This window comes from Gopherus flavomarginatus, chromosome 16, assembly GCF_025201925.1.
Source record: "Gopherus flavomarginatus isolate rGopFla2 chromosome 16, rGopFla2.mat.asm, whole genome shotgun sequence".
Taxonomy (NCBI): domain Eukaryota; kingdom Metazoa; phylum Chordata; order Testudines; family Testudinidae; genus Gopherus; species Gopherus flavomarginatus.
Window position 1 is genome coordinate 2,349,321 of NC_066632.1, and position 26,578 is coordinate 2,375,898.

Genomic DNA, 26,578 nt, shown 5'->3' on the forward strand with positions numbered 1-26,578 from the left:
TGGCCCTCAATGCTGTTACTCTGGCTTTGCAGCACTGGTTCCACATCTGGGCTTGTCTTCTCGTGTGGGGCTGCCCAGATTTCAGCCTTCAGAGTGCGAATGGGGGCAGCAGCTCTGAGCCCCAGTGCTGCAGTCCGGGCTGTGACAGCGGGAGACCAGAATCCTGCCCGGCCCCGGTGCCTCTGTCTCTGCCAGCACAGACTGTTCCATCACTCAGGGCCCTGCTGCTGCCCTCACCCTAATGAAACCTTCCCCCAGGGACAAATCTCCCCCTGGACAAGCTGCCAGCTCTGAGCACAGGCTGCTGGGCAGACACCACAGGGTGATGTTCAGCGTCTCGCCTGAGCGTGGATTGTCCGTTTTAAATGCTTACGGAGCCGCTGGAGTGGATGGGGCCAGACCCCAGCTGGTGTAGCTCAAGGTAGCGTCATTGGCCGTGTGGGGCTGTTTGACACCCGCTGAGGCTCTGGCCCTGGCTGCTGAATGAAGTCAGTGGGAGTTCAGCGCTGGGAGCTTCCCAGGGGCTGAGCAGGGGACTGTGAATGGGTCCAGGTTTCCCCGCAGGTGGGAATTCAGCATATCCCAGTGAGGCTGCAGGGGTTAAAGTCAAGTGAATTGAGATCTGATGGGGGGGGGCAGGTCTTTCTCATCGGGGAGGAATATCTCCCTCTTCTCTCTGCCCAATAGGCTGGGCATGAAATTAAAATCCCTCCCACCTTGGTTTGATGTCTGCCAAGTGTTGGCCTCATGCTTAAGGTCCTTAGTAGGGACTCAGGACACTTGGATTCAATTCCTGATTTATGGCCTCACTCCATGACCTTGGACAAGTGACTTCATTGCTGTGTGCCTCGGTTTCCCTTGTTTAGACTGTGAGCTTTTCCGGGTAGGGTTTATTTCATTGTGTCCGGGCAGCGCCCAGCCTGCCGGGGCCCTGTGAATGCACATCATTGCAGCTGAGGATTGTTACCAGTCAGCTATAGCAGTGAGACAGGAACTCAGCTCCTGGCACTGAAGGGGAATCGCTGTGAGCGATGCAGGGCCTATGACACATGGCTAAGCCAAACCAGCAGAGAGCAGTGGCATTACCTGCGTTAGCCAGCTTTTTACAATATTAAGGGGTTCACCTCATTGGTCCCACATGGAGGGTGGTCTCTTAAGGGCCATAGTCCTGTATAGTCCAAGCAATTGGTCAGTTCAGGTCCCCTCTGATGCAGGTCCCAACCCCTCTCTGTCAGGAGCACCCAGGGCCTTTCCTACCCCTGCCAACTGAGCGCAACTCCCACCCCCCCAGCGGGGGGGCTGCAGGGCCAGTTCCCCCCACACTCCCTCACGCCCTCCTCTGCGCTGCCCGCTCACCCCGTTGAGTCAAAGCGACCGAGGCAGGCGCAGGGCTGAAGTGTCTGGTGTGCATAGGGTGCCAGGGACCCATGCTGAGCACAGAGACCAGCCCGGCTGTGCAGCCCCCGGTGCTCTGAGGGCACGGCGGGTGTTGCTGGAGGAATGTTGGGCGCAGCAGATCTGAGCTGGGGCCCTGGGCTGGGGGAGCAGAGCCCATCCCGCCCTTGCGCACTGCCGGGGAAGGTTGCAGCATCTCACATATTTTGCAACTCGCCCGAAAGGAAGGATGTTCTTGTGGTTTTGACATAGCAGCCAGAAGGCCTGGAGCCCAGCTCCTTGCTCTGCCACTCTCTGAGTCTGGGCAAGCTGCAGCTATGCTCTCAGGGCCTCGGGCAGCAGGCCTGGGTTCCAGGGGCAAGTCTGGGGAATTGGGCAGCAAGACTCCTGGGTTCCCAACCCAGCTCTGGGGGGACAGTAGGAGCTAGTGGTTAAAGGAGGGGAGTGGGGAGCAGAACTCCTGGGTCCTACGCTTGTGTCCATGACTGCCATGCTGTGTGACCTTAGCCCAGTCACTCTGTGCCTCAGTTTCCCCATCTGTAAAATGGGACTCAGGCTCCCTCCCTCCCAGGCAGTCGACGTGAGGTGCTGTAATAAGGCAGCTCCCGCGCTGTGGCAGGACAAGTTTCCCTTGGTCCACTCTAAAGTGAACCCAGTCTCTCTTGCTGGCCAATTCAGTGGTCAGGAGAGCCCAGCTGGTACAGCCATGGTCCCCAGGGTCTCAGTGAACCATAATTTCTTAGTCTGCCCTGCAGGGACGTCACCTCCAGGTCACTTACCCCTGAGCCCCTCAGCACTCGGGTTCCAGGTTCTCGCTCGCCCCACTGGCTGACTCTTCCACCCACAAGGCAGCCCCCCAACAGCCCCCCAGCACTGGCTCTCCAGCTCTGCAGGCCGGCTGCTGTGGTGAGCTTGGTGCTTTCTGCGGCTACTGAATGCCAGGCGGGAGGCGGCGGGTCACAGGTGGGCCGGACCCTGCCCAGACCTGTTGGGGTCCCGACAGGAAAGCCGCTGCTTTACTTGTGGCAATGAGAGGCAGGGAGCCAAGGTTAAAAACATGTATACAGGTAAAAAAATACAGTACAGCTGCATGTGGTGGAGCTCTGGGCTACAGCAGGACCAGAGTCTGAGGAGAGGGCTGGCTTAGGGAGGCGGGAAACTAAGGTGGCCCTGATACCAGGGTGATGGGCTGCTGGAGATTAGCTGGGCAGGGTCTGGGGTCTGTCACAGACTCTGGGAGGAGGGTGGGGTCCAGTGGTTGGAGCAAGGGGTCTGGGAGTCAGGACTCCTGGCTTCTATCCCCAGCTCCAGGAGAGGAGTAGTGTGTGTAGTGGTTAGAGCAGGGGGGCTGGGAGTCCGGAGAGGCACTTGGTCTCCATGGGCCGTTCAGTCTTTGGCCTGTCTGCTAAGGCAGCCTGCTGGGGAGGTTGTCTAGGAGGGACCCATTATACCAGCAAACAGTCCACCAGGCAGAGACAATTCGCTCACTGCAGAGCCAGCACCACTTACAGGGGAAGGTCTCCGCGTCCCATTCCCTGCCCCAGCCTGAGCTTGGAGCCGGCGCCCCCTACAGGGGAAAGACCCCATGTCCCAGTCTTTGGCCCCTCCAGCCCGGTGGGCCCGGCTGGGTCTCCCTCAGCGCCTGGGGCAGTGCTGGGTGGGGCTGGTGGTTCCTGTCCAGCCGCATCGCTCAGGTCAGTCCCAGCACCTCCTCCAGGGTGGGCATGAAATGTTTCTCATAGCCAGAGATGACCGGGGCTTGCTGGCCCCATGCCTCCTCCAGGGGGGGGCTGCTTGGCCCCAGCTCCTCTGTCCTGGGCTTGCTCCCGGTCCAGTCATTGCCGTGGGGCAGGGCAGGCACAGGAGACTCCAGCTGTGGCAGAGCTGAGTAGCCTTGGTTCACGTGGTCTGCTGGCTCTGCAATATCGAGCTCGGTGATGGAGGGCTCCTCCGCGTCCGGGTCCTGCGCCAAGGGCCCCCTGTAGCTGTGGGGATCCTGGAGGAAACAGAGCATGAGAGCAGCCATCTCACTCCCTATGACAAGGAGCTGCCTGCCAAAGCTGGGCATGGAACCCAGGAGTCCTGGCTCCCTGCCCCCTCCCATTCTAACCACTAGCCCCCACTGCCCTCCCAGAGCTGGGGAGAGAGCCCAGGAGTCCTGGCTCCCAGCCCCTCCTGCTCTAGCCACTAGCCCCCCCTGCCCTCCTAGAGCTGTGGATAGAACCCAGAAGTCCTGGCTCCCAGGCCCCCCCGCTCTAACCACTAGACCCCACTGCTCTCCCAGAACTGTGGATAGAACCCAGGAGTCCAGACTCCCTGGCCCCCTCCCATTCTAACCACTAGCCCCCACTGCCCTCTCAGAGCTGGGGAGAGAGCCCAGGAGTCCTGGCTCCCAGCCTCCCCCGCTCTAACCACTAGACCCCCCTGCCCTCCTAGAGCTGTGGATAGAACCCAGGAGTCCTGGCTCCCAGCCTCCCCCGCTCTAACCACTAGACCCCACTGCCCTCCCAGAACTGTGGATAGAACCCAGGAGTCCTGGCTCTCTGCCCCCCTGCTCTAACCACTAGACCCCATTCCCCAACCCCTGATTGTCCAGGTCTGGCTCGTCCGATCTGCCTCCTTGGCCCCGTTGCATAGGACGAGGGTGGGTCACGCATCCCAGCCCGGGCCACCCATCTCACCCTGTCCACCTCGTACAGCGTAATCCTGCTGTGGGTGGCATCTGGGACCTTCTCCCAGCACCAGCTGGGCAGCACCTTCTGGCACAGGTCCAGCAGCCTGTGGGCGCAAGAGAGAGGAAGGTTTTTTTAACCCCAGGGTGAAAGCTGGGGTGGAGGGGGGCCAGCAATGGGGTACGGAGACTGCCTGGCTGAGTGGGGCCAGCCCCTGCAAGATGTTACGCAAATCATGGCACTTCTTGATTTGCACACTTGATAAACATGCAGCGTCTCATTTGCAAAAAACGAGATCCACGCAGTGCGTTATTTGCATAAATTAGATCAATACGTTACCTCGTTTGCATAAATTAGACCCACCAGAGATGCCTTCCCCCATCGCTCTCCCAGGCACCCCATTTAAATGTATTCCCCCAGCCGTCTCTCCCACTCACTAGCTCCCTCATTCGCCCACCCGCCCCAGACTGGGAGCTGGAGGAACAGCCTGTTGCGTGAAACGAGTTTGGCGGATCTCAGCCCACAGTTCTGTGGCTCTGGCTTGTTCGATGCCAGGGGCTCGGATACTACAGAAGAGAGGGGGTTAAGGACCCCAGCCCCCCTTGGTGCTGGGCGTGTGTCCATTCACTGCTGGGAGGTGGGGGGGGGGGTTGTGGGCAGTTGGGATTGAACCCAGAGCCCCTGGATCTAGAAGCTGGAGGGCGTCTATAGCCAAGCTGGCTCCGGTAGCTAATGCTAGAGCAGGATTAGTCACCTTGCTCTGGCGTTTTCGGCTCTCTGGCAATTCCAAACCCCTCCCAAAAAACATTTTGATTTTGGGTGGAACCAAACCTGAGGCTTTTTCAACAGTTTCAGCTAATGGCAAAGGCCAGACCCCACCATTCTGGGTGGGAAAGCATCATTCGGGGTGAATCGAACCCTTGCAATTGCCTTTCGTGCATCCTGGGAACGTTCCTGCGTTTGCCAAAACCGACGCGGAAGGACGTTTCCAAACCCAAAGCTGCTCAGAGCCGGGAAAAAATAGAAATATTTAACATTTAATTTGGGTGGGTTTTTTTGCATTTGTGATGCGCAGCTTGGCAACCAGACCTAGATTTGCCCAAAGTGCTGGCGCCGCTGGCTCTGCATTTTTCACCGGTTGCCTGGCTCTGTCTGCGTGCTCCAGCCGCCACTGAGCGTGACAGAGCACGGCACGATGTGGGCTCCCTCCAGCTTAAAAGCTCCGTCCATGATGACCTAGCACCCTGCGTGGGGGCCCGCTCCCCTCCTCCACCGACTGCCTGGCATTCTTACTGCACGTGCAGGACAGCTCCCAGGACGCAGGCGAGGAAAAGGAGGAATCCCACTGCCAGGAGGGAAGCCAGGATAGTCTCCCAGCGGGAATCTGCAGGGAGAGGGAGCAGGGTTGGGAAAAAGCCTGAGTGACCTTGTCCCTCAATCCTTACCTGCCCCCCAGCTGGGGGGAGAGCCCCACGCGGCCCCGAGAGGGCAAGGTCCACCCAGCCCTAACACAGCACCGCTCTGCAACAGGATCTGAGCCACGCGGACCTCTGTCCTCCCCCAGCCACGTTACAGAGGCATAGGGTGAGAGGAAGGCCCAGCAGGAAAGGACAAGGCTACGGTAACCTCCTGGATCCTTTCCTCTGACAATCCCAAAAGGCAGCCACCTCTGGGGTGGAACACGAGACACACACAGCTGTGTGGCTGGCACACAGCACCAGTGCATGGGGATTGCTCTGCCAGCGCTGAGATGCAGCCACCTCTGGGGTGGGGCATGGCAGCTGTTTACACAGTTATCCCTAACCTGGCGCTGAGATACTCTTGCCTCTGGGGTGTGGCGCGGTAGGTGACAAAGAGCCACACAGCTTGCTGCACACGTGAGGTGAAGGAGAATCCCACATCTGATTGCAACTGCACGGGAGGCTGAATTGAAACCACCCGAGGTGGAGTTTGGCTGGGACACTGCAGCTGATCCCCTGAGTGTTGCTGACAGCCGGGCCAGCGTGGAGTGTGTGGGGAAAGCACCTCGCTCCCTGCAAAGGGGCTCCCGTCCCAGCACTGACCCGCCGGACCCTGCTTAGCCCCCACCTGGCGTGTGGAAGAGGTGGATGGAGCTGGCGTTTCCTTCCCCAGCCGAGGTGGAGCCCGTCATCCAGAGCTGGTAGGAGGTGCCGGGCTCCAGACCCGAGAGGTTGTAGCTTGTCTCTGTAGCAGCAACTGCACAGGGGATGAGAGATGCATGAGCTGGGAGGCCTGAGGTCTCCATGTTCCCATTGCCCCCAGTCCCACCTCTCCCAGGTCAGACAGCGGGGGAAGGAACAGCTGCCCTTCCTATCTGAGGCAAATGCCCCTTCTCCACTCCCAAGACTTGGCTCGGCTCCTGTCTTCACTAGCACCCCCTCTAGTGGCCAGCTTACATAGAGGATAAAAGTCTCACTACTGCTGCTGGCAGAGGGAGCGACTCCTTTAGCTCGGAGAGCCCCAGGTCCAACTCCAGCTGCTGCCGCCCCTGAGATATCAGCTCAGCTCAGCTCCCACCAGGCCCACGCTGCTGGGGGGGATTGCCTGTTCCCACAGCACCCCGGATCCATGGGGAGGGACCCCACGGGGTGGCACTTACTGGGCTGGTAGGTCTGAAGGCTCCCTGTGGGCGTGGTGAGGTAGAGGGTGTAGTGAGTGATGTGCCCGTTGCGCTGTGCCAGGGGAATCGCCTCCCAGGAGATGACAGACGCCTCCTTGGAGATGCTATGATCCTGTAGGCTCTGGGGCCCTGCCAATGGCACTGGGAAGAGAGGAGAAGGGATGGGCTGTGAGGGACAGCCAGCACTACCCATTCCCCCTTCCTTAGCTCCCAGCGTGGTGCCAATCGAGGTGGGACGGGGCTACGCACCTACCTCCTTCCTGGGTGTAGGCTCGGACAGGGGCCGATGCACCAAAGCCCCCGGGGTACAGCCCGTACACGCGGACCTGATATGGCACCCGGGGTCTGAAGTCACCTGAGGCGGGGGAGTGAAGGGAGACAGGGTCAGTTCCCAGGGGGAGCTGCCAATCTGAGCGGTCGCGGGCTTAGAAGCACAAAGTAGAAATTCCCTGCCCTTCTCGGGCACCTCACAACCGAGCCCCACAACTCTGGCCTCCCCTCCCCGTCCTCGGTGCAGCAGAGTTCCGAGGCTCATCTTACAAATGGGGAAACTGAGGCACCCAGCAATTTTTGTGCATGGGCCCAGGATAGGGCCCAGGAGTTCTGACTCCCAGCCCTCCCTCCTTTAACCACTAGACCTTACTCCCCATTTCCAGAACTGGGAATAGAACCCAGGAGCCTTGACTCCTGTCCTATCCCTACTTTAACCCACTAGACCCCACGGCCCACCTACAGCCAGAGATAGAACCCAGAAGTCCTGGCTCCCAGCCCCGCCCCCCCCGCTCTAACCACTAGACCCCACTCCCCACCCACAGCCAGAGATAGAGCCCAGGACTCCTGACTTCCAGCCCCCCATGTTCTAACCACTAGACCCCCACCCACAGTCAGAGATAGATCCCAGGACTCCTGACTCCCAATGCCCCCCCCAGCTCTAACCACTAGCCCTCATTCACACGTGCAAAGGGCCTGGCAGTTGCTCAGGCTCTGAGTTTTCCCAGCAAAGTATCAGGCATGGGGCAAGGCGAAGCAGCCCCCTGGCCCCATGCTGTGGCATGCAGAGGCCTCTGTAGCCAGGCTCCCCCCGTACCTGTCAGCAGGGCACTGTGGGTGCCAGCTGGCCTGCGCACCCAGTCCAGGGATGCCGCCTTTGAGCTGCTGCATTCCTCGGTCCACTCCACCAGGTACTCTGTGGGATCCCCTTCCAGAGGGTCCTTGCTGGGCTCCCAGGTAATGCGGAGATCCTGCCCATGCACGGCTGCAACCTGGACCCCTGCCGGCGCAGGCAGATCTGGGGGAAACCACAGGATCCATCACTGGGCGAGGGCAGTTGTTCTCTGGGTCCCCCCTGCACCAGATTAGGGATGCTGCAGGAATGGGACTCTGATCCTTTCCTTCTAAGGGACGCCAGCCCTGATTCAGCCCAGGGTGGGGGGATTGGCTGGCTTTGGGGGTGGGGGTGGGGGCAGGAAATGGGGCCCAGGGCCTTTCCCCTCTAGGGGGCTGTGACAAAGTGGGGCTGTTCTTAATGTTTCCTCTGAATACTGCGTGGGTGCCTCAGTTTCTGGCCGACCCTCTGTCTCCTGGCAGCTAATGTCCCGGGCCCTTCCCCCCTGCAAGGGGATGCTAAAGGTGGGGGAGAGCAAAGAGCTCAGGTGACCTCCTGGCCCTGGAAAGAGACAAAGCCCAGAGGAGGGGCTAGAGGGGGTTTCAATTTGGGAGCTGGCTGGGGACGGGGAGTGAGGGCAGACGGGGGTGTCTGGCTTGCCGCTCCCCAGGATGGACTGGCTGAAGGGTCCTGTCCTCTGTACCTACAAGCTCTGTTTTAGACCCTGTTCCTGTCATCTAATAAACCTCTGTTTTACTGGCTGGCTGAGTCACGTCTGACTGCAAAGTGGGGGTGCAGGACCCTGTGGCTTCCCCAGGACCCCGCTGGGGCAGGCTCGCTGTGGGAAGCGCACGGAGGGGGAGAGGATGCTGAATGCTCCAAGGAGAGACCCAGGAGGTGAAGACGTGTGAGCTTCTTGCCCTGCAGACAGTCTGCTCCGAGGGAGAGGAGGCTCCCCAAAGTCCTGCCTGGCTTGGTGGGGAGCAGTTCCAGTGCATCGCCCGGGGACTCCGTGACAGGGACGCCCGCTCCCATCTGACCCTGCGGCAGGGGACGGTCTGGCTCAGTGGGCAGGGAATGGGCCACGGGTCCCGATGTGGCCAGGCTGGCCCAGGCCCCCACGCGGCCGTACCCTGCCGCTCCAAGCTGAGGTTGGCAGGCTGCGTCTGCCCGACGTGGTTGTTTGCCGAGATCCAGACGCGGGTGGTTCTGGAGGGGAGGCTCACACGGCAGCAGGGGGACTCCAGGCTCTCGGGGCTGTCGCTGCCGTTCCAGAAGGCCAGGCTGTAGCTGCGAATGACTCCCCTGGCTGCTTTAGAACTGAGCGGCTGGTCGGGAATCCAGCGAAGGGTTAATGCAAACGGATGAGTATCCCATCCCCCAGCCCCCCACCCCACTCTCCAGATGGGGCCACCCCTTGTGCTTGCCATCGCTAGGCCCCCAAGTGCCTGGGAATAACCTGGGCCACCCCAAGCGTGACCAGACAGCAAATGTGAAAAATCGGGACAGGCAGTGGGGGGAGGTAATAGGAGCCTATATAAGAAAAAGACCTCAAAAATCAGGACTGTCCCTATAAAATCAGGACATCTGGTCACCCTAGCCACCCCTGCAATGCAGCCACCTCTGGGGTGGAACGTGGCCACTGCTTAGCAGCTGCATGAACACATGGCTCATCGGTTTAGGACAGGAAGTAGAGGCTATGGGCATGTCCGGGAGAGAAAGCCAATCAGAATATGGCCAGGGCACTGGGGTGCACGCCCCTAGTCATGTTACAGCGGAGCTTATCCAATTGGCTGGGACCTCCGGCACCGGTGGGAAGATTCTGCTGTACTCTACCCCTTTGTTTCCTGGTTTGCAGTGAGCTAAGCACAGGGGCCTGCAGTGATGGGCCCAGGCAGGTCTCACCTTCCACAGCAGCAGCAGGCTGGGCTCTCCAGACTCAGGGGGGCTGGCCACTCGCCACATGTCCACCAGGCCCAGTGGGGCTAAGGGCAACAGGGAAAAAACTGGGGTTGCTCCAGGGCAGGAGGGGTGTACAGGGCACGACAAGAGCTCTCCAGAGCCAGGAAAGGACTGGGACCCTTTCCCAAGAGGGGTGTTCCCCCGACTGTCCGGGGCAGGACAGGCCTCTGCATTTAGCATTGCCAGGAGACCTTTTCCAGGGCTGGGAACAGAACCCCGGAGTCCTGATTCCAGCCCCCCACTTCAGTCACTGGACCCCCCCTCCCGCCGCAGAGCTGGGAACGGAACCCCGGAGTCCTGACTTCCAGCCCCTGCTCCAGCCACTGGACCCCCCTCCCGCCCCAGAGCTGGGAACGGAACCCCGGAGTCCTGACTTCCAGCCCCCTGCTCCAGCCACTGGACTCCCCTCCCGCCCCAGAGCTGGGCACGGAACCCCAGAGTCCTGATTCCAGCCCCCCACTTCAGTCACTGGACCCCCCCTCCCGCCGCAGAGCTGGGAACGGAACCCCGGAGTCCTGACTTCCAGCCCCTGCTCTAGCCACTGGATGCCCCTCCCGCCCGAGAGCTGGGAACGGAACCCCAGAGTCCTGACTTCCAGCCCCTGCTCCAGCCACTGGACCCCCCTCCCGCCCCAGAGCTGGGCACGGAACCCCGGAGTCCTGACTTCCAGCCCCCTGCTCCAGCCACTGGACCCCCCTCCCACCCCAGGGCTGGGAACGGAACCCCAGAGTCCTGGCTTCCAGCCCCTGCTCCAGCCACTGGACCCCCCTCCCGCCCCAGAGCTGGGCACGGAACCCCGGAGTCCTGACTTTCAGCCCCTGCTCCAGCCACTGGACCCCCCCTCCCGCCCCAGAGCTGGGCACGGAACCCCGGAGTCCTGACTTCCAGCCCCCTGCTCCAGCCACTGGACTCCCCTCCCGCCTCAGAGCTGGGCACGGAACCCCGGAGTCCTGACTTCCAGCCCCCTGCTCCAGCCACTGGACTCCCCTCCCGCCCCAGAGCTGGGCACGGAACCCCGGAGTCCTGACTTCAAGCCCCCTGCTCCAGCCACTGGACTCCCCTCCCGCCCCAGAGCTGGGCACGGAACCCCGGAGTCCTGACTTCCAGCCCCCTGCTCCAGCCACTGGACTCCCCTCCCGCCCCAGAGCTGGGCACGGAACCCCGGAGTCCTGACTTCAAGCCCCCTGCTCCAGCCACTGGACTCCCCTCCCGCCCCAGAGCTGGGCACGGAACCCCGGAGTCCTGACTTCCAGCCCCCTGCTCCAGCCACTGGACCCCCCTCCCGCCCCAGAGCTGGGCAGGGAACCCCGGAGTCCTGACTTCCAGCCCCTGCTCCAGCCACTGGACCCCCCTCCCGCCCCAGAGCTGGGCAGGGAACCCCGGAGTCCTGACTTCCAGCCCCTGCTCCAGCCACTGGACTCCCCTCCCGCCCCAGAGCTGGGCACGGAACCCCGGAGTCCTGACTTCCAGCCCCCTGCTCCAGCCACTGGACCCCCCCTCCCACCCCAGAGCTGGGCACGGAACCCCGGAGTCCTGACTTCCAGCCCCTGCTCCAGCCACTGGACCCCCCCTCCCACCCCAGAGCTGGGCACGGAACCCCGGAGTCCTGACTTCCAGCCCCTGCTCCAGCCACTGGACCCCCCTCCAACCCCAGAGCTGGGCACGGAACCCCGGAGTCCTGACTTCCAGGCCCTGCTCCAGCCACTGGACCCCCCTCCCGCCCCAGAGCTGGGCACGGAACCCCGGAGTCCTGACTTCCAGCCCCCTGCTCCAGCCACTGGACCCCCCTCCCACCCCAGAGCTGGGAACGGAACCCCAGAGTCCTGACTTCCAGCCCCCTGCTCCAGCCACTGGACCCCCCTGCCGCCCCAGAGCTGGGAACGGAACACCGAAGTCCTGACTTCCAGCCCCTGCTCCAGCCACTGGACTCCCCTCCCGCCCCAGAGCTGGGCATGGAACCCCGGAGTCCTGACTTCCAGCCCCTGCTCCAGCCACTGGACCCCCCTCCCACCCCAGAGCTGGGAACGGAACCCCGGAGTCCTGACTTCCAGCCCCCTGCTCCAGCCACTGGACTCCCCTCCCGCCCCAGAGCTGGGCAGGGAACCCCGGAGTCCTGACTGACTACACCGCATGTGACCCTCCTCCGCAGTGCAGGCGTTTTGCTCCGGCGAGCTCACTTCCATGCGTACCAGCCTCGGGGGTCTGGAAGGTCTGGGATGGGCTCCAGTCGCTCCAGAAGCCCTTCCGGTCCTCGGGGATACAGCGAGCCTGCACCTCATAGGCCGTGAAAGGCTCCAGGCTGGAGAACTCGTAGCTGTTGGGCTCAGCATCCTCCTCATGCACCTGCCAGGGAGAATGGCACACAGAGAGATGGGGCCCCAGGGGTCTGGTGCCCCAACTCGCAAGGGAGAGGGGTCTAGTGGTTAGAGCAGAGGGGCTGGGAGTCAGGACTCCTGGGTTCTGTCTCCAGCTCTGGGAGAGGAGCGGGTTCTAATGCTCCCCTGAGCTGTTCAGCCCAGCTGATTAAGACTCAGTGGCTGACATGGTGACTTTTGGCCTGTACGCCGGCTCCACTCTAGCCAGTGAGACTCCGATGCAGCAGGAATTCTGCAGTGGCCAGACCATCCCAATTTAAGGGGTGGATGGGCCTGAGCGTAACTAGGAATCAGCACCTGTCGCTCTACAGCTGCCCCCAGTCAGCAGAAGATGTAACAGGCCCTGCTATGTTATGAGCAGGATTTGAACCCAGGAGTCTGTAGCACCAGAATGCAGACCTCCATTACTTGAGCTGAAGGAGGAGCTCTGTTATCTAGCAGCAGTAGTAGGCTGCTATCCCAGAGGCAGCCCCGTCTCTTAAGCCCCCTCTCCCCCCACACATTTTGCAATCCTGCCACGCAGACTCACCCTGGTCCAGTTGGGGGTCCCAGACACCCGGTAGCGAAGTTGGCAGGCCAGAGCCAGGGAGAAATGCTGGGGCCAGTGGGGGTTTGTCCAGGTTACCGTGACCACAGGGGTCACATCCACTAGGCTCAGTACAGGGGGATCCGGCTTCACTGGAACCAACACAGTGGATAAAGGGAAAGTAGGACCCAAAAACTCTGCCTTCCAGGCCTAACCACTAGACCCCACTCCCTTCCCACAAACGGGACTAGAACCCAGAAGTCCTGGTTCCCAGCCTCACCCACACCCAATCTAACCACTGCACCCAGCCTGTCAGTGAAACAGCTGGTTGAGGTCTAGAGGATTTTAAATGGAAAGCATCTAGATGAAGTCAACAAAAATTCCTGATGAGGCCCAACAGCCTCCCCCCCATCTCCCAATCCTCCCACCCCCACCATTCTCTCCTAGGGGCAGGGGAGGAGCTGGGCTGCTTCTGGGTTACCTATCTCGTGCAGGGTCAGAGTTAGCCTTGGTGTGACCTGGGTCCCGTCACCAGCCTCCACCCACACGGCATAGTTGTCATTGTGCGTCAGGCGGCTTCTTCCAATCACCACCCAGCTCTGTCCGGCGGGGGCCTGGGAACTCCGCGTCTGGTTGCGTTTGCTGGCAGATGAACCCGAGGAATAAACCAATGAGTCGGCACATACGCTAGGCAGACAGCCCAGGAGTCCTGGTTCCCAGACCTCCCACTGATCTAATCTCAAGACCCTCTCACCCCTCCCAGGGCTGGGAATAGAACCCAGGAGTCCTGGCTCCCAGCTCATGCTCTAGCCACTGCACCCTCCTCCCCTCCCCTCCCTTAGCTGGGGGTAAAGCTGAGGAGCTGTCCTGGGCGCCCTCCCCCCAGGCAGGGGGTTATACTCACAACTTCAGGCTCTGGTAGTGGAGGGTGTAGGTGGTGTTAGCCTCAGGGCCAGTCCTGCTGGGCCACGTGCAATTCATGCCCCCTCTGGGGCCCATCTGGTAACACTCCAGCCCTGTGGGTTCCTCTGGGTCACCTGCACCCAAGCACACGTCAACCTGCAGCTGTCTGGGGAGGCTGGGGCTTGGATGCTTCCATCCAGCCTGAGCAGGACTGGCCCCAGGGGTCCTGGGCCTAACTGCTGGGTGACATCCAGTAACCTGCCTCCTAGACCCTTCTTCTTCCCTGTCCAGAGCCAGGAATAGAACTCAGGAGCCCTGACTCCCAGTACCCCCACCTGTCTACCCACTAGCTCCTGCTCTCCCCCAGAGCTGGGAATGGAACCCAGGAGTCCTGACTCCCAGTACCCCTCAGTCTAACCACTAGCCCCCACTCTCCCCCCCAGAGCCAGGAATAGAACCCAGGAGTCCTGACTCCCAGTGTCCCCCAACCTAACCACTAGCTCCCGCTCCCCCCCTCACCAGAGCTGGGAACAGAACCCAGTGTCCTGACTCGCAGTGCCCCTCATTTAACCACTTGCCCCCGCTCTCCCCCCCAGAGCCAGGAACAGAACCCAGGAATCCTGACTCCCAGTGCCCCCCCATCTAACCACTAGCTCCTGCTCCTGACCCCGCCCTGGAGCGAGAACAGAACCCAGGAGTCCTGAGCCCCACTGCCCCCGCCCCATCTAACCACTAGCTCCCGCTGTCCCCCCAGAGCCGGGAATAGAACCCAGGAGTCCTGAGCCCCCGTGTCCCCCCATCTAACCACTAGCTCCCGCTCTCCCCTAGAGCTGGGAATGGAACCCAGGAGTCCTGAGCCCCCTCTCCCTAGCACCGACTTGCAGATGGCTGGACTGTCACTTGGTCTCTGTTAAGATGCCCCATCCCCTGCCTTAATCTAGCTCAGCTCTTCCTGCTGAGTGCAGCAGGCCTAGGGCTCTGTCCTCCTCTTGCGGGGAGGGGGGCCAGGGCGGGGGCATTTCCGGAGCCTTCCTCTGTCTGTCTGCAGCAGCTGCATCTCTGGCCTGCCCGTGATAGCAGAAGCCTCTGTCATTGTCCCTCCCCACCACATGGGTGTCACCAAGTCAAACAGTTATAAACCACAGGGCGCCAGCAATCCAGTGTGGTGTGGCCAGGGGGAGGGAGAGGCTGTCTGCCATGGGGGTAACCTAGATCCTCTTTCACTGGCTTTCCAGCCGCGCACACTGAGCAGAGCCGGGCCTGCTGGATGGGAAAGTCAGGGAGCAGCTGGGGGTGGGAGCGGGAGTGTCTCTCCCCTATGACAGTGCTGACCCCGGTGTGGTGCATGGGGTCCTGTGCTGCAGAGAGCAGGGGGGCTAACTCCCTTCAGTCGATGCTGAGCCCAATGTGGGGCGGGCGGGGAGGGGGGATCTGTGCTGCCGGGAGCAGGGGCAGGGCTGTTGCAGCCTGGTGGGTACGGAGTCTGGGACTGAGCGTCAGGCAGAGCAGGGGTCTGATCCTGACAGCACCCAGACTGGCTTTCCATCTGTGCATGGCAAGCGACTCTTTAGGAGTCACTCCTGATTTACCCCAGTGTAGACAAAATCAGAACCAGGACTTGGGTGTCCTGGGACATTGAAATTGAGCTCTCACCTTCCTGAAACCCAAAGGTCTCCAGTGCCAGCAGCAGGAGCCACGTTCCCCTCCATCTCTTCTTCATGGCGCCAGCCCCGCATGGGGAGCACAGGGAGCTGGTCAGCAACCTGGCAGGCAAGGAGCAAGTGTGTAACCACCTTAGCGCAGCAGATCTGGCCCCCTCTGGTTTTCCACAGGTCTCCTTGACTTTAGCAGAGCTTTTGATACGGTCTCCCACAGTATTCTTGCCAGCAAGTTAAAGAAATATGAGCTGGGTAAATGGGCTATGAGGTGGATAGAAAGCTGGCTAGATCGTCAGGCTCAATGGGTAGTGATCAACGACTCCATGTCTAGTTGGCAGCCGGTTTCAAGCGGACTGTCCCAAGAGTTGGTCCTGGGGCTGGTTTTGTTCAGTATCTTCATTAATGATCTGGAGGATGGCATGGACCGCACCCTCCACAAGTCTGCAGGTGACACTAAACTGAGAGGCGTGGTAGATACGCTGGAGGGTAGGGGCCGGATACAGGGGGACCTAGACAAATTAGAGGATTGGGCCAAAAGAAACTTGATGCGGTTCGACAAGGACAAGTGCAGAGTCCTGCACTTAGGATGGAAGAATCCCATGCACTGCTACAGACTGGGGACCGAGTGGCTAGGCAGCAGTTCTGCAGAAAAGGACCTGGGGGTTACAGTGGACGAGAAGCTAGATATGAGTCAGCAGTGGGCCCTTGTTGCCAAAAGGCTAATGGCATTTGGGGCTGTATAAGTAAGAGCATTGCCAGCAGACTGAGGGACGTGATCATTCCCCTTTATTCGGCATCAGTGAGGCCTCATCTGGAGTACTGTGTCCAGTTTTGGGCCCCACACTACAAGAAGGATGTGGAAAAATTGGAAAGAGTCCAGCGGAGGGCAACAGAAATGATTAGGGGGCTGGAGCACATGACTTATGAGGAGAGGCTGAGGGAACTGGGATTGTTTAGTCTGCAGAAGAGAAGAACGAGGGGGGATTTGATAGCTGCTTTCAACTACCTGAAAGGGGGTTCCAAAGAGGATGGAGCTCAGCTGTTCTCAGTGGTAGCAGATGACAGAACAAGGAGCAATGGTCTCAAGTTGCAGTGGGGAAGGTTTAGGTTGGATATTAGGAAACACTATTTCACTAGGAGGGGGGTGAAGCACTGGAATGGGTTCCCTAGGGAGATGGTGGAATCTTCTTCCTTAGAGGTTTTTAAGGCCAGGCTTGACAAAGCCCTGGCTGGGATGATTTAGTTGGGGTTGGTCCTGCTTTGAGCAGGGGGTTGGACTAGATACCTCCTGAGGTCCCTTCCAACTCTGATATTCTATGATTCTATGAATTGCAGGGTTTAACCCACATAGTTTTGAGTTAAATAGGCACTAATGAAATAAACAAATCAGCATCAGGGAGTAGCCCTGTTAATCTGTATCCACAAAAACAACAAGAAGTCCAGTGGCACCTTAAAGTTAGTCGGTAAGGTGCCACCGGACTCCTTGTTGTTTTAAAACAAATCAGTGTTTTCCCCTTTTGGTTCATGAGCATCTCTGGGGGCACAGGCTCCCTGGTCATCCATAGAGTCTTATATAGGGAAGGAAACACCGGAGGAGACAAAAGGTCCTAAAACTGCACCAACAACCAAAGGAAATGAATAAAAATCAAGGCCACAAACTAAACCCCAGGCAGAGATTTGGTCCCACAGAAAGGGGAAGGGCTGGAGGCACCATGAAACCCACTCGGGCCATGCTTTTGCTGTGGGTTTAACGTGGGAGGTGCCCAGAGTCCACGGTGATGGGTGGCACGCTAAAGCGCTAACACAGAGGTGAGCTCTAAATGCTGAAAGCAAAAAAAAAAGTAAATAAAAGCGCAGAACAAAACATAAAAAACCGACAAGAAATGGGGGAGTCTGACGGGAAACCAGTGTCATGTTGATGAAATGGCGCTCCAGCTGGCACTTCTTCATGGCCTCAGTTCGCTCGCATGCACAGACAGCACATAGGAAAGGCTGAACTGGATCAGCACCAGGTCCATCTATTGAGCCCACCCCAACAGTGCCTGGCACCTGCTGTTCCAGAACCACACGGGGAAGGGGGGGGATCACCTGCCCATAGGAAAGGTCTTTCCTGACCCCTAATGAGCTCCAGCCCTGCAGCTGGAAGGTTGTAACTTTCTTGGGCACAATGCCCATTGGCTCCCCCAGGGCCAGGATTTCTCCCTTGGATGTTCTCCTTACCCATAGAAATGTCCCAGCCGGTGGCTTGGAATCCTGCTCAGCGTTTGGAGCAGTCCGGTTTTGGAGCAAAAACTAACCTTGACTTCAGTTGTCGTGGTCTTTATTACCCTGATTTCCAGCCCCCCCCTCCCCAGATCTAACCACTAGATCCTACTCTCCTCCTTGAGCCTGGAGTAAAATGCCAAAATTCTGCACCTCAAACCACTAAAATGCAGAAATGCTGTGCCTCAAACCACTAATGCCAGCTCCCCTCCCAGATCTGGGAATAGGACCAGACACCTGACTTCCAGCCCTCCCTGCTTGCTCTAACCACCAGATCCCACTCCCCCCCGGATCCAGGGATAGAACCCACTAATTCTGATGCACAGGCTGCTGCACCTCTAACTCCAGCTCCCCTCCCAGAGCTGGGCATGGAAACCAGGAGACCTGACTTACAGCCCCCCTGCTCTAACCACTGGTCCTAACAGCCCTTCCCAGAGCTGGGCATGGAAACCAGGAGACCTGACTTACAGCCCCCCCTGCTCTAACCACTGGTCCTAACAGCCCTTCCCAGAGCTGGGCATGGAAACCAGGAGACCTGACTTACAGCTCCCCCCAGTCCCGTTCTAACCACTGGTCCTAACGCCCCCTCCCAGAGCTGGGCATGGAAGCCAGGAATCCTGATTCCGAGCAGTCCTACCCCCAACCACTAGACACCACTTCCTTCTCATGTCAGGGATAAACCCCCTAGCATCTTGGCTCCCAGCCACCATTCCTCGAACCACAAGCCCAAACTCCCCTCCCGGAGCTGGGAATTTAATCCAGGAGTTCTGATTCTTGGGCTCAGTACAGCTTGTGTCAAGCAGCTCTTTGTGCTGCTTCTCCCCTGCTGAGCTCCTCTCCACACACTCCACAGCACGAACCAAACAAATGGACACCCAGCGAGATCTTTCGCAGACCATCCTTTGAGACTCCCCTTCCATTGCAGCCCTCCCTGCCCGGGGGGTGAGGGGAGGAAAGGTAGAGCCCCCCCCACATACACATCTGGATCTGGGAACAGCTGGGCCCCATCACCTTACCCAATACCCCCCCTCCATCCCCATCCTTACCCCTCAGCCGACATTGTCCCACAATCCCCTCCACAAGGTACTTTGCAGCCCCAGTCACGTACTTGCTTTAAAGTTGGAGTCTGCGGCCGAGTTTCAGTGGTAAAAGGAAAAAGGAACAGAGAAACAGACGGGAAAGGAAACGGTGGCAAAATCAGACCACATGGCAGGGGCTCACACGGTCCCTGCTGCCTGGCTCTGGGGCCCGGTGGCCGCCCAGCCCTCGCCATCCATTGGGGAGCGGGAATGTGGACAAAGCAGCCGGCGGCGAGTGAACAGGAAAGAACCCGTGCTGAAGCAGGAAGCGCTCGGCTGTACACTCGCTGAGCAAGCTGTACAGGACACACACACACACACACACACACACACACACAGCCTTGAAACCAGCTGCCGAGACACCGGAACAAGCCCCCAGTCAGAGTTTCCGAAAGTTTGCAGCATCGCCTGGGTGGCTCTTCGGGGCGCACATCCCCCAGAGCTAGCGCCGGAAGGCGGGCGGGCGGTTTGTTTAGTGTCTTTGCTAAACAAGGGGCGCAGGCAAGGAGGAGAGGCCCATGACCACACACCGCGCAGCAGAGCTGAGGATCCCGCAGTCTGTTGTTTTAACCACGTGCCGATCGGCGCTAAGACGAGAACCCAGAAATCCTGACTTCTGGTCACCCCAGGCGGATCGTCGAGAGTAAATGAGAGTAAAGGCAGAGCTGACCCACTATGGATCTGGGGCTTAGGGAGTTTAGTTTACCAACTTCTTTTTTTTTTTTACCACTAGACCATTGAGTCAGCCCTGCTCTAACCACTAGACATCACTCCCCTCCCAACAATAGGCATAAAACCCAGGAGTCCTGTTTTTCAGTTCCCTGCTGCTGCTCTAACCACTAGTTCACATTCCCGTCTCACAGCCAGGAACAGAGTCCACGAGTCCCACTTCCCATCCCCTCTTAATCCAATCACTAGAGCACACTCCTCTCCCAGTGCCGGAGACAAAACCCAGGCGTCCGGACCCATGAGTCCCCTGCTCTAAGCACTAGCCCAGGGGTGGCCAACCTGCGGCTCTGCAGAGGTTAATATGCGGCTCCTCGTATAGGCACCGACTCTGGGGCTGGAGCTACAGGCGCCAACTTTCCAGTGGGTCAGGGGGGCTCACTGCTCAACCCCTGGCTCTGCCACAGGCCCTGCCCCCACTCCACCCCTTCCCGCCCCCTCCCCTGAGCCTGCCCTGCCCTCGCTCCTCCCCCCAGAGCCTCCTGCACCCCACAAAACAGCTGATCGGGAGGTGTGGGGAGGGAGGGGGAGGCGCTGATTGGCAGGGCTGCCGGTGGGCAGGAGGCACTGGGGGTGGGGAGAGCTGATGGAGGGCTGCTGACTATTCCTGTGGCTCTTTGGCAATGTACATGGGCAAATTCTGGCTCCTCCTCAGGCTCAGGCTGGCCATCCCTGCACTAGCCCATAATCTCTCCCCCAGCAGTGAGTAGAACGGTTCACTCCAGAACTCGTTTCCTGATCCAAACACTAAGCGAGGGTATTTGTTCAGTGCCACACAACGTACTAATGTGCAGCTAGCAATCGCCTGCATTACGGAGATTCCAATGCAAGGAGACGTGCAGGCAAAGAGGGAACGTCAGGACTCCTGGGTTCTATTCCCAGCTTGGGAAGGGGAGTGGGGTGGAATGGTTAGACCAGGGGGTTGGGCACCAGGACTCCTGGGTCCTATTCCCAGTTCTGATGGGGAGTAGAGTCAAGTGGTTAGAGCAGGGACAGGCTGGGAGTCAGGACTCCTGGGTCCTATTCCCAGTTCTGACAGGGAGTGGGGTTGAGCGGTTAGACCAGGGGATTGGGCACCAGGACTCCGAGGTTCTCTCCCCAGCACAGGGAGGGGAGTGGGTGCTAGCGGTAAGCACTAAGCTGACTCCACCAGATGGGTTGATCAGCCCCACAGATTTGAAGGCTGACTATCTAGCCTGCAGCCCACCAGCCAGAGAATCCAAGCCACAGGGCTAGGCACTTCTGTCATGGACCAGGACCCCGCTGTGCTAGGGGCTGGACAAACGGAGGACATACGCAGGGTTTTGAGAGTGTCCCTTGCAAGTGGTGTTTACCAAGCTTGCCTAACCCTCGCTGTTATTCATCGATCGGCAGGGTCAGACTGGAAGTGGGAGGTAAGAGGAGAATCATTCCTGGAATTTGCCACAGAACATACCCCCACAGGGAAGTGAGGTAGAACCTGACGGGAATTCTCAGCCCAGGGGCTTCCCCAGAAAGGGCCATGGGGCACAGCTGGGGCACCAGCTACTCCACCTCCAGCCTCTCCCAGCAGCGGGCACTGCAGGAACAGAGCAGAAGAGCTGGATGCGTGGGGAGCTCTTGGGTGCTCCAGTCCCAGCAGGGGGCGTTGCAGGGAGTGGGGCAGATGTGCCAGCTGTGGGAGGGTAGCTCATAGCCATTGCAGTCCTGGCTTCTCCCAACAGGGGGCGGGATAGAGAGCAGGGCAGATGTGCCAGCTGGGGAAGAACTCCAGGCTACTCCAGCCCCAGCAGGAGGCGCTCTGGGGAAGGTCCAGCCCCTGATTTTCCAGCGTGTGTCCCTGATCCCCGACTCCCTCTCACACCGTTCGTTTCTTTTGATCTTTTATTTAACCGTGAATACAAGCGCACGAAGCGGCAATGTGGGGGTGACACCACAACTGGAGGGGAAGGGTGGAGGCGAGATTTGTCATCTGGTTCCTTATTCGTGTCCAAACTGAAACTCAGCCTCCAATCTCCATATGCCCCAGGACCCTGGAGGCCACCACTGCCCCCTCCCCAGGGGCCACCCCCAGCATTACATTACCCCTGTCTGAAGTCACATACATTTCCACAGTCTGGTCCATGCAGTCCTCACTCGGGCAGAGCTCCCAGTGAGCTGAGCAACTGCAGAGCTCTTAATGGTGGGTTTCTACATGCAGCCGTGATCCCAGGGCCAGATCCCAGTGCTGGTGCCAATCAGAGCTGCCCTGACGCCAGCTGAAGGCCTGGTACCAACATGCAGTGCCCTGTGCCGAATCCTGCCCTGCCCCCCCCTTGCCCCAACCCCCTGCCTCTAGCACAGGGAGCTGATCTCGCTTTTGCTGCAACCCCACTTGCAGCACGAGGTGCTCAGCCCCGCCATGATGTCCCGGACGGCGCGCTCCAGAGGCCAGCTCTCCTCGGCGAGGCCGCGGCCCGGTTTGCCTCTCCACATCTCGTGGTAGTCGGGGGAGAGATCTTGGTGGGGCAGCATCCCAGGCAGGTGGCTGGCATCCCACTCGCTGGAGGCGGTTTCTGAGGAGTCTTCCCCTGCAGGGGGGCCACTCAGGATATCGAGATCACCTGCAGCAGAGGAGGAGACAGGGAAGTGGGAGGGAAGGGGTTAATGCATAGAGAACAGAAGAGGAAGACCCAGGTACCTGGCCCAGAAAGGTCACAACTTCCTGTCGACAGCAAGACTAGAACTCAGTTCCTCCTGCTCCAGAGCACTGACCTCTTCGTTTGAATTGAAGGGAAAATCTCCCTCTTGCTGTTAGCAGTATAGGGCCTATGACACACAGGCGAGCTGTTCTGATTCCAGCCAGCAGAGGTGGCCACACAGTGCTCCCATCTGACGTTATCCTGGTCTCTCTCCTAGAGACCCAAGAGACACTGCCAATAGGTCACTCCCTAAACAGTATTGTTAGGTACGGAAAAGTAAACCCTAGATGCCTTATTGTGCCGAGCATGGCACAGACACCCACTCCCCAGGATCGTCATTCCCCATTACACCAGTCACTTCACAGACACCACCCTCCTGAATGAGATCAGGGGCCCACATCCCATCATGTGGGCATCGCCCCAACAACACACCCTCCCCTCAAACAAGGTCAGTGTCTCCACTGCACCAGATCACCCCCCACCCCTGAGATCAGGTCCCCCCCAACACACCAAATGCTGCACAGAACCCTGGCTCCTTCCCAGCCAAGAGTAGGGTCCCCATTGTGCCAGGTGCTGCACGGACACAAGGGGAAAGACAGTCCCGGCCCTGAAGGTCTCGCTCTCTGAACAGGTCAAAGCCTCATTCTACAGATGGGGAAACTGAGGCATGGTGAGGGGAAGGGACATGCCCAAGGTCCCCCAGCGGGGCTGGTGGCCGAGCCGGGAATAGGGCTCAGTTTGGCACTTGCAGCAGGAACAACAGACAAGTCCCAGGTAGCAAATCCAACACTAGCCCCAGGTCAGGACTAGACACTGGCAGGTTGCGACCTCTAGGCACTCGCTGGCCTCAGCCCAGCTTCTTTCCAGGAGCAGGCAGTGGGGATCAGCTCCAGCGCTGACGCTCACTGTGGGTACACCGGAGCAGGGCTGACTGAGCCAATGCCATGTGCTAACCTGTTCCCGGCCACGAGGAGTTCATACACCCCATCACAGATCCCCCCAGCTGGTGGGTGATAAGGCAGGAAGTGCCAGCAAATTTCCATGGGGAAAAAATTGCCGTCGGCTTCTGACTTGTCATGGGAGCAAATCTGCTCTGGGATCTGCTGGAGGGGGACCCTAGATCTGCTCTTCTGGGCAACACGGGCTCCCTGTGCTGCTCCTAAGAACTGAGCAGCGATCTACATCCCTACCCTGACGGCGCTGGGGGAAGCAGACACTCAGTCACGCCTGGACTGTGCCTCACAATCCCCACCTCCAGGGAAGCAAGGTAGGGACACTGATCCCTGTTTTATAGGTGGGAAAACTGAGGCACAGAGTGGGGGAGTGAGCTGACAAGAAGTCATGCTGCAAATCAGTGGCAGAGCCAAGAGTAGAACCCAGGAGTCCTGACTCCCAAGGCTGTCCCCCATCATGCACCCTACTTCTCTCCCAGAGCCAGGAATAGAAGCCAGGAGTCCTGATTCTCAGCTCCCACTCCCATTCCAACCAGCAGACCCCGCTCCCCTCCCATTGGGTACCCAGCAGCCATGCACACCCCCCAGCTCCCTTTCTCACCTGCCCGTCTCCAGCGGGAGCCGCCACAGGTGAAGATGACAGCCCGGATAAACTCCCTCCCACACAGCTTGACGCCGTAGGGTGGGTTCCGGCTCTCAGCTCCCAGCCTCAGCTCCGAGAGCAGCGTCCCAAAAGCCAGGGCCAGGAGGAGCTTCTGCATGGCTGCTTGGGACGCCGAGGCCAGAAGAGCTCACAGCTGCCTCCTGAGCCCCACAGCAGCACCCTTTATAGCATCCCGCCCCCTCCCTGCTGAGGAACCCCTCGGAGACACGGCACAAAGGGTGGCCTTTGGCCATCAGCTCTGGCGCTATCTCCCCAATTAGCTGGCCGAGTCACTCGAGTGGCACACAGAGACCTTTCCGGGGGCGCGGGGGACATCAGCCCTGGGTGCCAGGGAGCGAGACGCTGATAACCTTTTGCTGGTTATCACGGTGCCGCAAGGTGGAGGGACAGACAGCAGCGGCGAGTCAGAGATGGCCCCCGCCAGCTCTCTGTGTGCTCCCTCTCTCTCTCACACACACATACACACAAACGCACACCCCATCCATGCATGGATCATCCATTCAGACCCCTCTGTCGTTCCCTCACTCCCACAGCTAACAAGGCCAGGGGTCAGAGCTGCCCATGCAGCACTGCCGGGAAGGTCGTAAGCTCCTGAGGGCCCCGCTCCCTTGGACCAGATTCTCCCACCCCTTGTGAGGATCATTAGCCCCACTTTACCATGGGGGGAAACTGAGGCACAGAGAGGTCTGGGATTCTCCTGATCTGTCACAGCCAGTCATCAGTAGAGCCGGGGACAGACCCAGGAGCCTTGTCTGTCTGCTTGCCCTCTCCATTCCTGGAGTCGTTATGGGGACCTAGGCTTTGTGGATGGCAGACGGGCCATTCCTTACAGGGAAAGCTGGAAGAAAGCCGGTTGTGAGGTGCTCACAGATATTCCAACCCCAGCCTCTGCCAGGAGGGGGCACTGTAGGCAGCAGTGCAGGAACACACGCAGCCACAGGCGCATCACCCAGCTCTCCAATCTCATCCCTTCAGCACTTCCCCCACAAGCTCATCACCCAGCACAGGGCGTTCTCGCATCACCCCAGACAGCAGGAGCAACTGTAACCTTTGCTTATCTCCTTTCAATTATGTCCTTCCTCCTCGCTGTGCAGCAAATGCAAGCCTGTGGTGCAGAGATAACCCCGGCTGGAGCACTGTGCAGCCCCTGCCCTGCCAGCTGATAACTAATATTTCCAAACTCAGTCACACTCCATGCTCTCTCGGGGGGGGGGGCGCTCCCTGTGCTGGGGGGGGAACAGTGCCACCATGTCTCCTTTGACATTTCTTATTCTTCTCTGGAGATAAAGGAGACAGAGCTACACGTGCCACTTCCCCCAGATTCATGTGTATTTCGCACAGCGACAGCTTTGGGGCAAACGCTTCCCCTCCCCAAACACTTCTCAGGCATCCACTTAGTCGGGTTTTTAAAGGCGTGTTCCACGAGACATGCAGACTGATTCAGATCTCACCCCAGCATAGCTGCACCAGAGTCACTCCTGATTTAAGTGACTTTAATTTAAGTTGAAGGCTGGAGCTGTCCCTGGGGGGGGATTTGAACCTGTGATGACAGGAAGTTTCACACCTGCTGCTTCAATGCCCTGAGCTATCCCCACCCTTGGAAAGCACAAGCCAAGCTGCATGTATCTGGTAACTATGTAGACTTTTACCTGAATACCAGGCCTAAAGTATCAATTCAGGGATCTTGGGAATCTGAGAAACAGGTTTCCTTCTTTGTCAGTTTCATTTAACAGGCAGGGGATTGCACAGGCTCAGAAACAAAAATCTGTGAGATAACAAGAGAGGGGTCCCTCCGGGCCTGGCTAAAGCACATCGGCACAGAGGACCTGCCACTCCCAGGTGAGGAACTGCGGTGGATCACGCACCCTTTATGCTTTCTGGAAGCTGCTCTCTCATGCGCCAAGATCTCAGTTCTCACGTTATGATCGCACAGAAAAACCGTTGGAATGTGGTCAGACACTGGCGGTCAGGGTGATGGGCAGCAGCACAGAGCCTAGCAGGGAAACGATACAGGGATGGCTGCAGAGAACTTGATTGTCCAGTGTCCGGAATTTGTTTATTTAGTCCTTTATACAGGTGGAAAGTAAGTGTCAGACATTCTCAAGTCAATACAGTAGTACAGCATCCACCAGTATTAATGACTGCACATGGGCCAGGCAAGTCAGAATCTGGCCCTGTGGCTTTGAGAAGTGTGTCTGTGTCAATGGGGCGTTCTCTTTGAAACCTAACCGTGGTTCTTAAAGTATCAACATCACTAACTATTTCAAAGCTCGCCAGAAAGGGAGACCGAGGAGCACCAGAGAGTGGAATCACGTTCTGGTGTCTTGAGAGGGTGAGAGAGCACGTTTTTGGGGGAAGGAACCCTCTTTTCGGTCTCTGTTTGTATAGCGCACAGCATGATGGAGTGGGGCTCCTGGGCGCTACCATAACAACATCCTTCCTTTTTTCTTATTTTCCAGTTTGACTCCTGACCATTCAAGGAAAGACCAGCAGGCCATCAAATAGGCTATCCTAAGGGGAGAGGCCAATTATCTGCCTAAGATTCTCAGATGGGACCTTTGTCACCATAGGATTTGAGCACCTTACAGTCATTTAACACACTGATTTCCCCAAACCCCTGTGAGCCAGGAGAGTGTGATTAACCCCATTTTACAGATGGGGAACTGAGGCCCAGCAAATTGCCCTTGGTCACACAGAGAGGCTGTAGCAGAGCAGGAAATTGAAGTTGGATCTCCCACGTCCTCAGCTAGCATCCTAGCCACTGCACCATCCTTCCTCTTTATGCATCAGAGGTAGTCAGGAAAAAAAAAAAGAGTGCACCTGGCCAGGTGTGTAGTCTGGCATGTGGAGAGCAGCTATAGGGAAGCTTGCCTCCCTGCAACTTGTGCTGTGCGGGATGTAATGTCCCAGGAGCACCCCCTGCAGATTTGTGATCAGGGGCAGCCTGTGTCAATGCATTTCACTTAGCCCGTGCATGCTGTGGGCACAGCTTTGGGG

At 58.8% G+C, this 26,578-nt stretch overlaps 2 protein-coding genes across 4 annotated transcripts; both read right to left on the reverse strand.

Moving 5' to 3' along the window:
• Positions 1 to 2,439: 2,439 nt before the first annotated feature.
• IL27RA (interleukin 27 receptor subunit alpha) lies at positions 2,440 to 19,116 on the reverse strand. Of its 3 annotated transcripts, none has more exons than XM_050925715.1 (15): positions 18,608 to 19,116; positions 15,233 to 15,342; positions 13,581 to 13,713; positions 13,158 to 13,318; positions 12,680 to 12,828; positions 11,965 to 12,118; positions 9,719 to 9,798; positions 8,946 to 9,141; positions 7,796 to 7,996; positions 6,962 to 7,063; positions 6,688 to 6,849; positions 6,156 to 6,284; positions 5,361 to 5,451; positions 4,077 to 4,173; positions 2,440 to 3,391 (listed from the first exon to the last, which is right to left on the reverse strand). In XM_050925715.1, the coding sequence occupies exons 2-15, from the start codon at positions 15,297 to 15,299 to the stop codon at positions 3,086 to 3,088; spliced, it is 2,028 nt and encodes a 675-aa protein (XP_050781672.1). In that variant the 5' UTR covers positions 15,300 to 15,342; positions 18,608 to 19,116; the 3' UTR covers positions 2,440 to 3,085. The 3 variants fall into 3 exon arrangements, with proteins under 3 accessions (XP_050781672.1, XP_050781674.1, XP_050781675.1); XM_050925717.1 differs by having other exon boundaries at positions 3,208 to 3,391; positions 4,093 to 4,173; XM_050925718.1 differs by lacking the exon at positions 5,361 to 5,451 and having other exon boundaries at positions 3,208 to 3,391.
• Positions 19,117 to 21,153: 2,037 nt separating this feature from the next.
• Positions 21,154 to 24,232, reverse strand: RLN3 (relaxin 3). The gene is made up of 2 exons (XM_050925611.1): positions 23,519 to 24,232; positions 21,154 to 21,886 (listed from the first exon to the last, which is right to left on the reverse strand). Exons 1-2 carry the CDS (start codon positions 23,676 to 23,678, stop codon positions 21,618 to 21,620), a joined length of 429 nt encoding a protein of 142 aa, XP_050781568.1. The 5' UTR covers positions 23,679 to 24,232; the 3' UTR covers positions 21,154 to 21,617.
• Between the last annotated feature and the right edge of the window lie 2,346 nt (positions 24,233 to 26,578).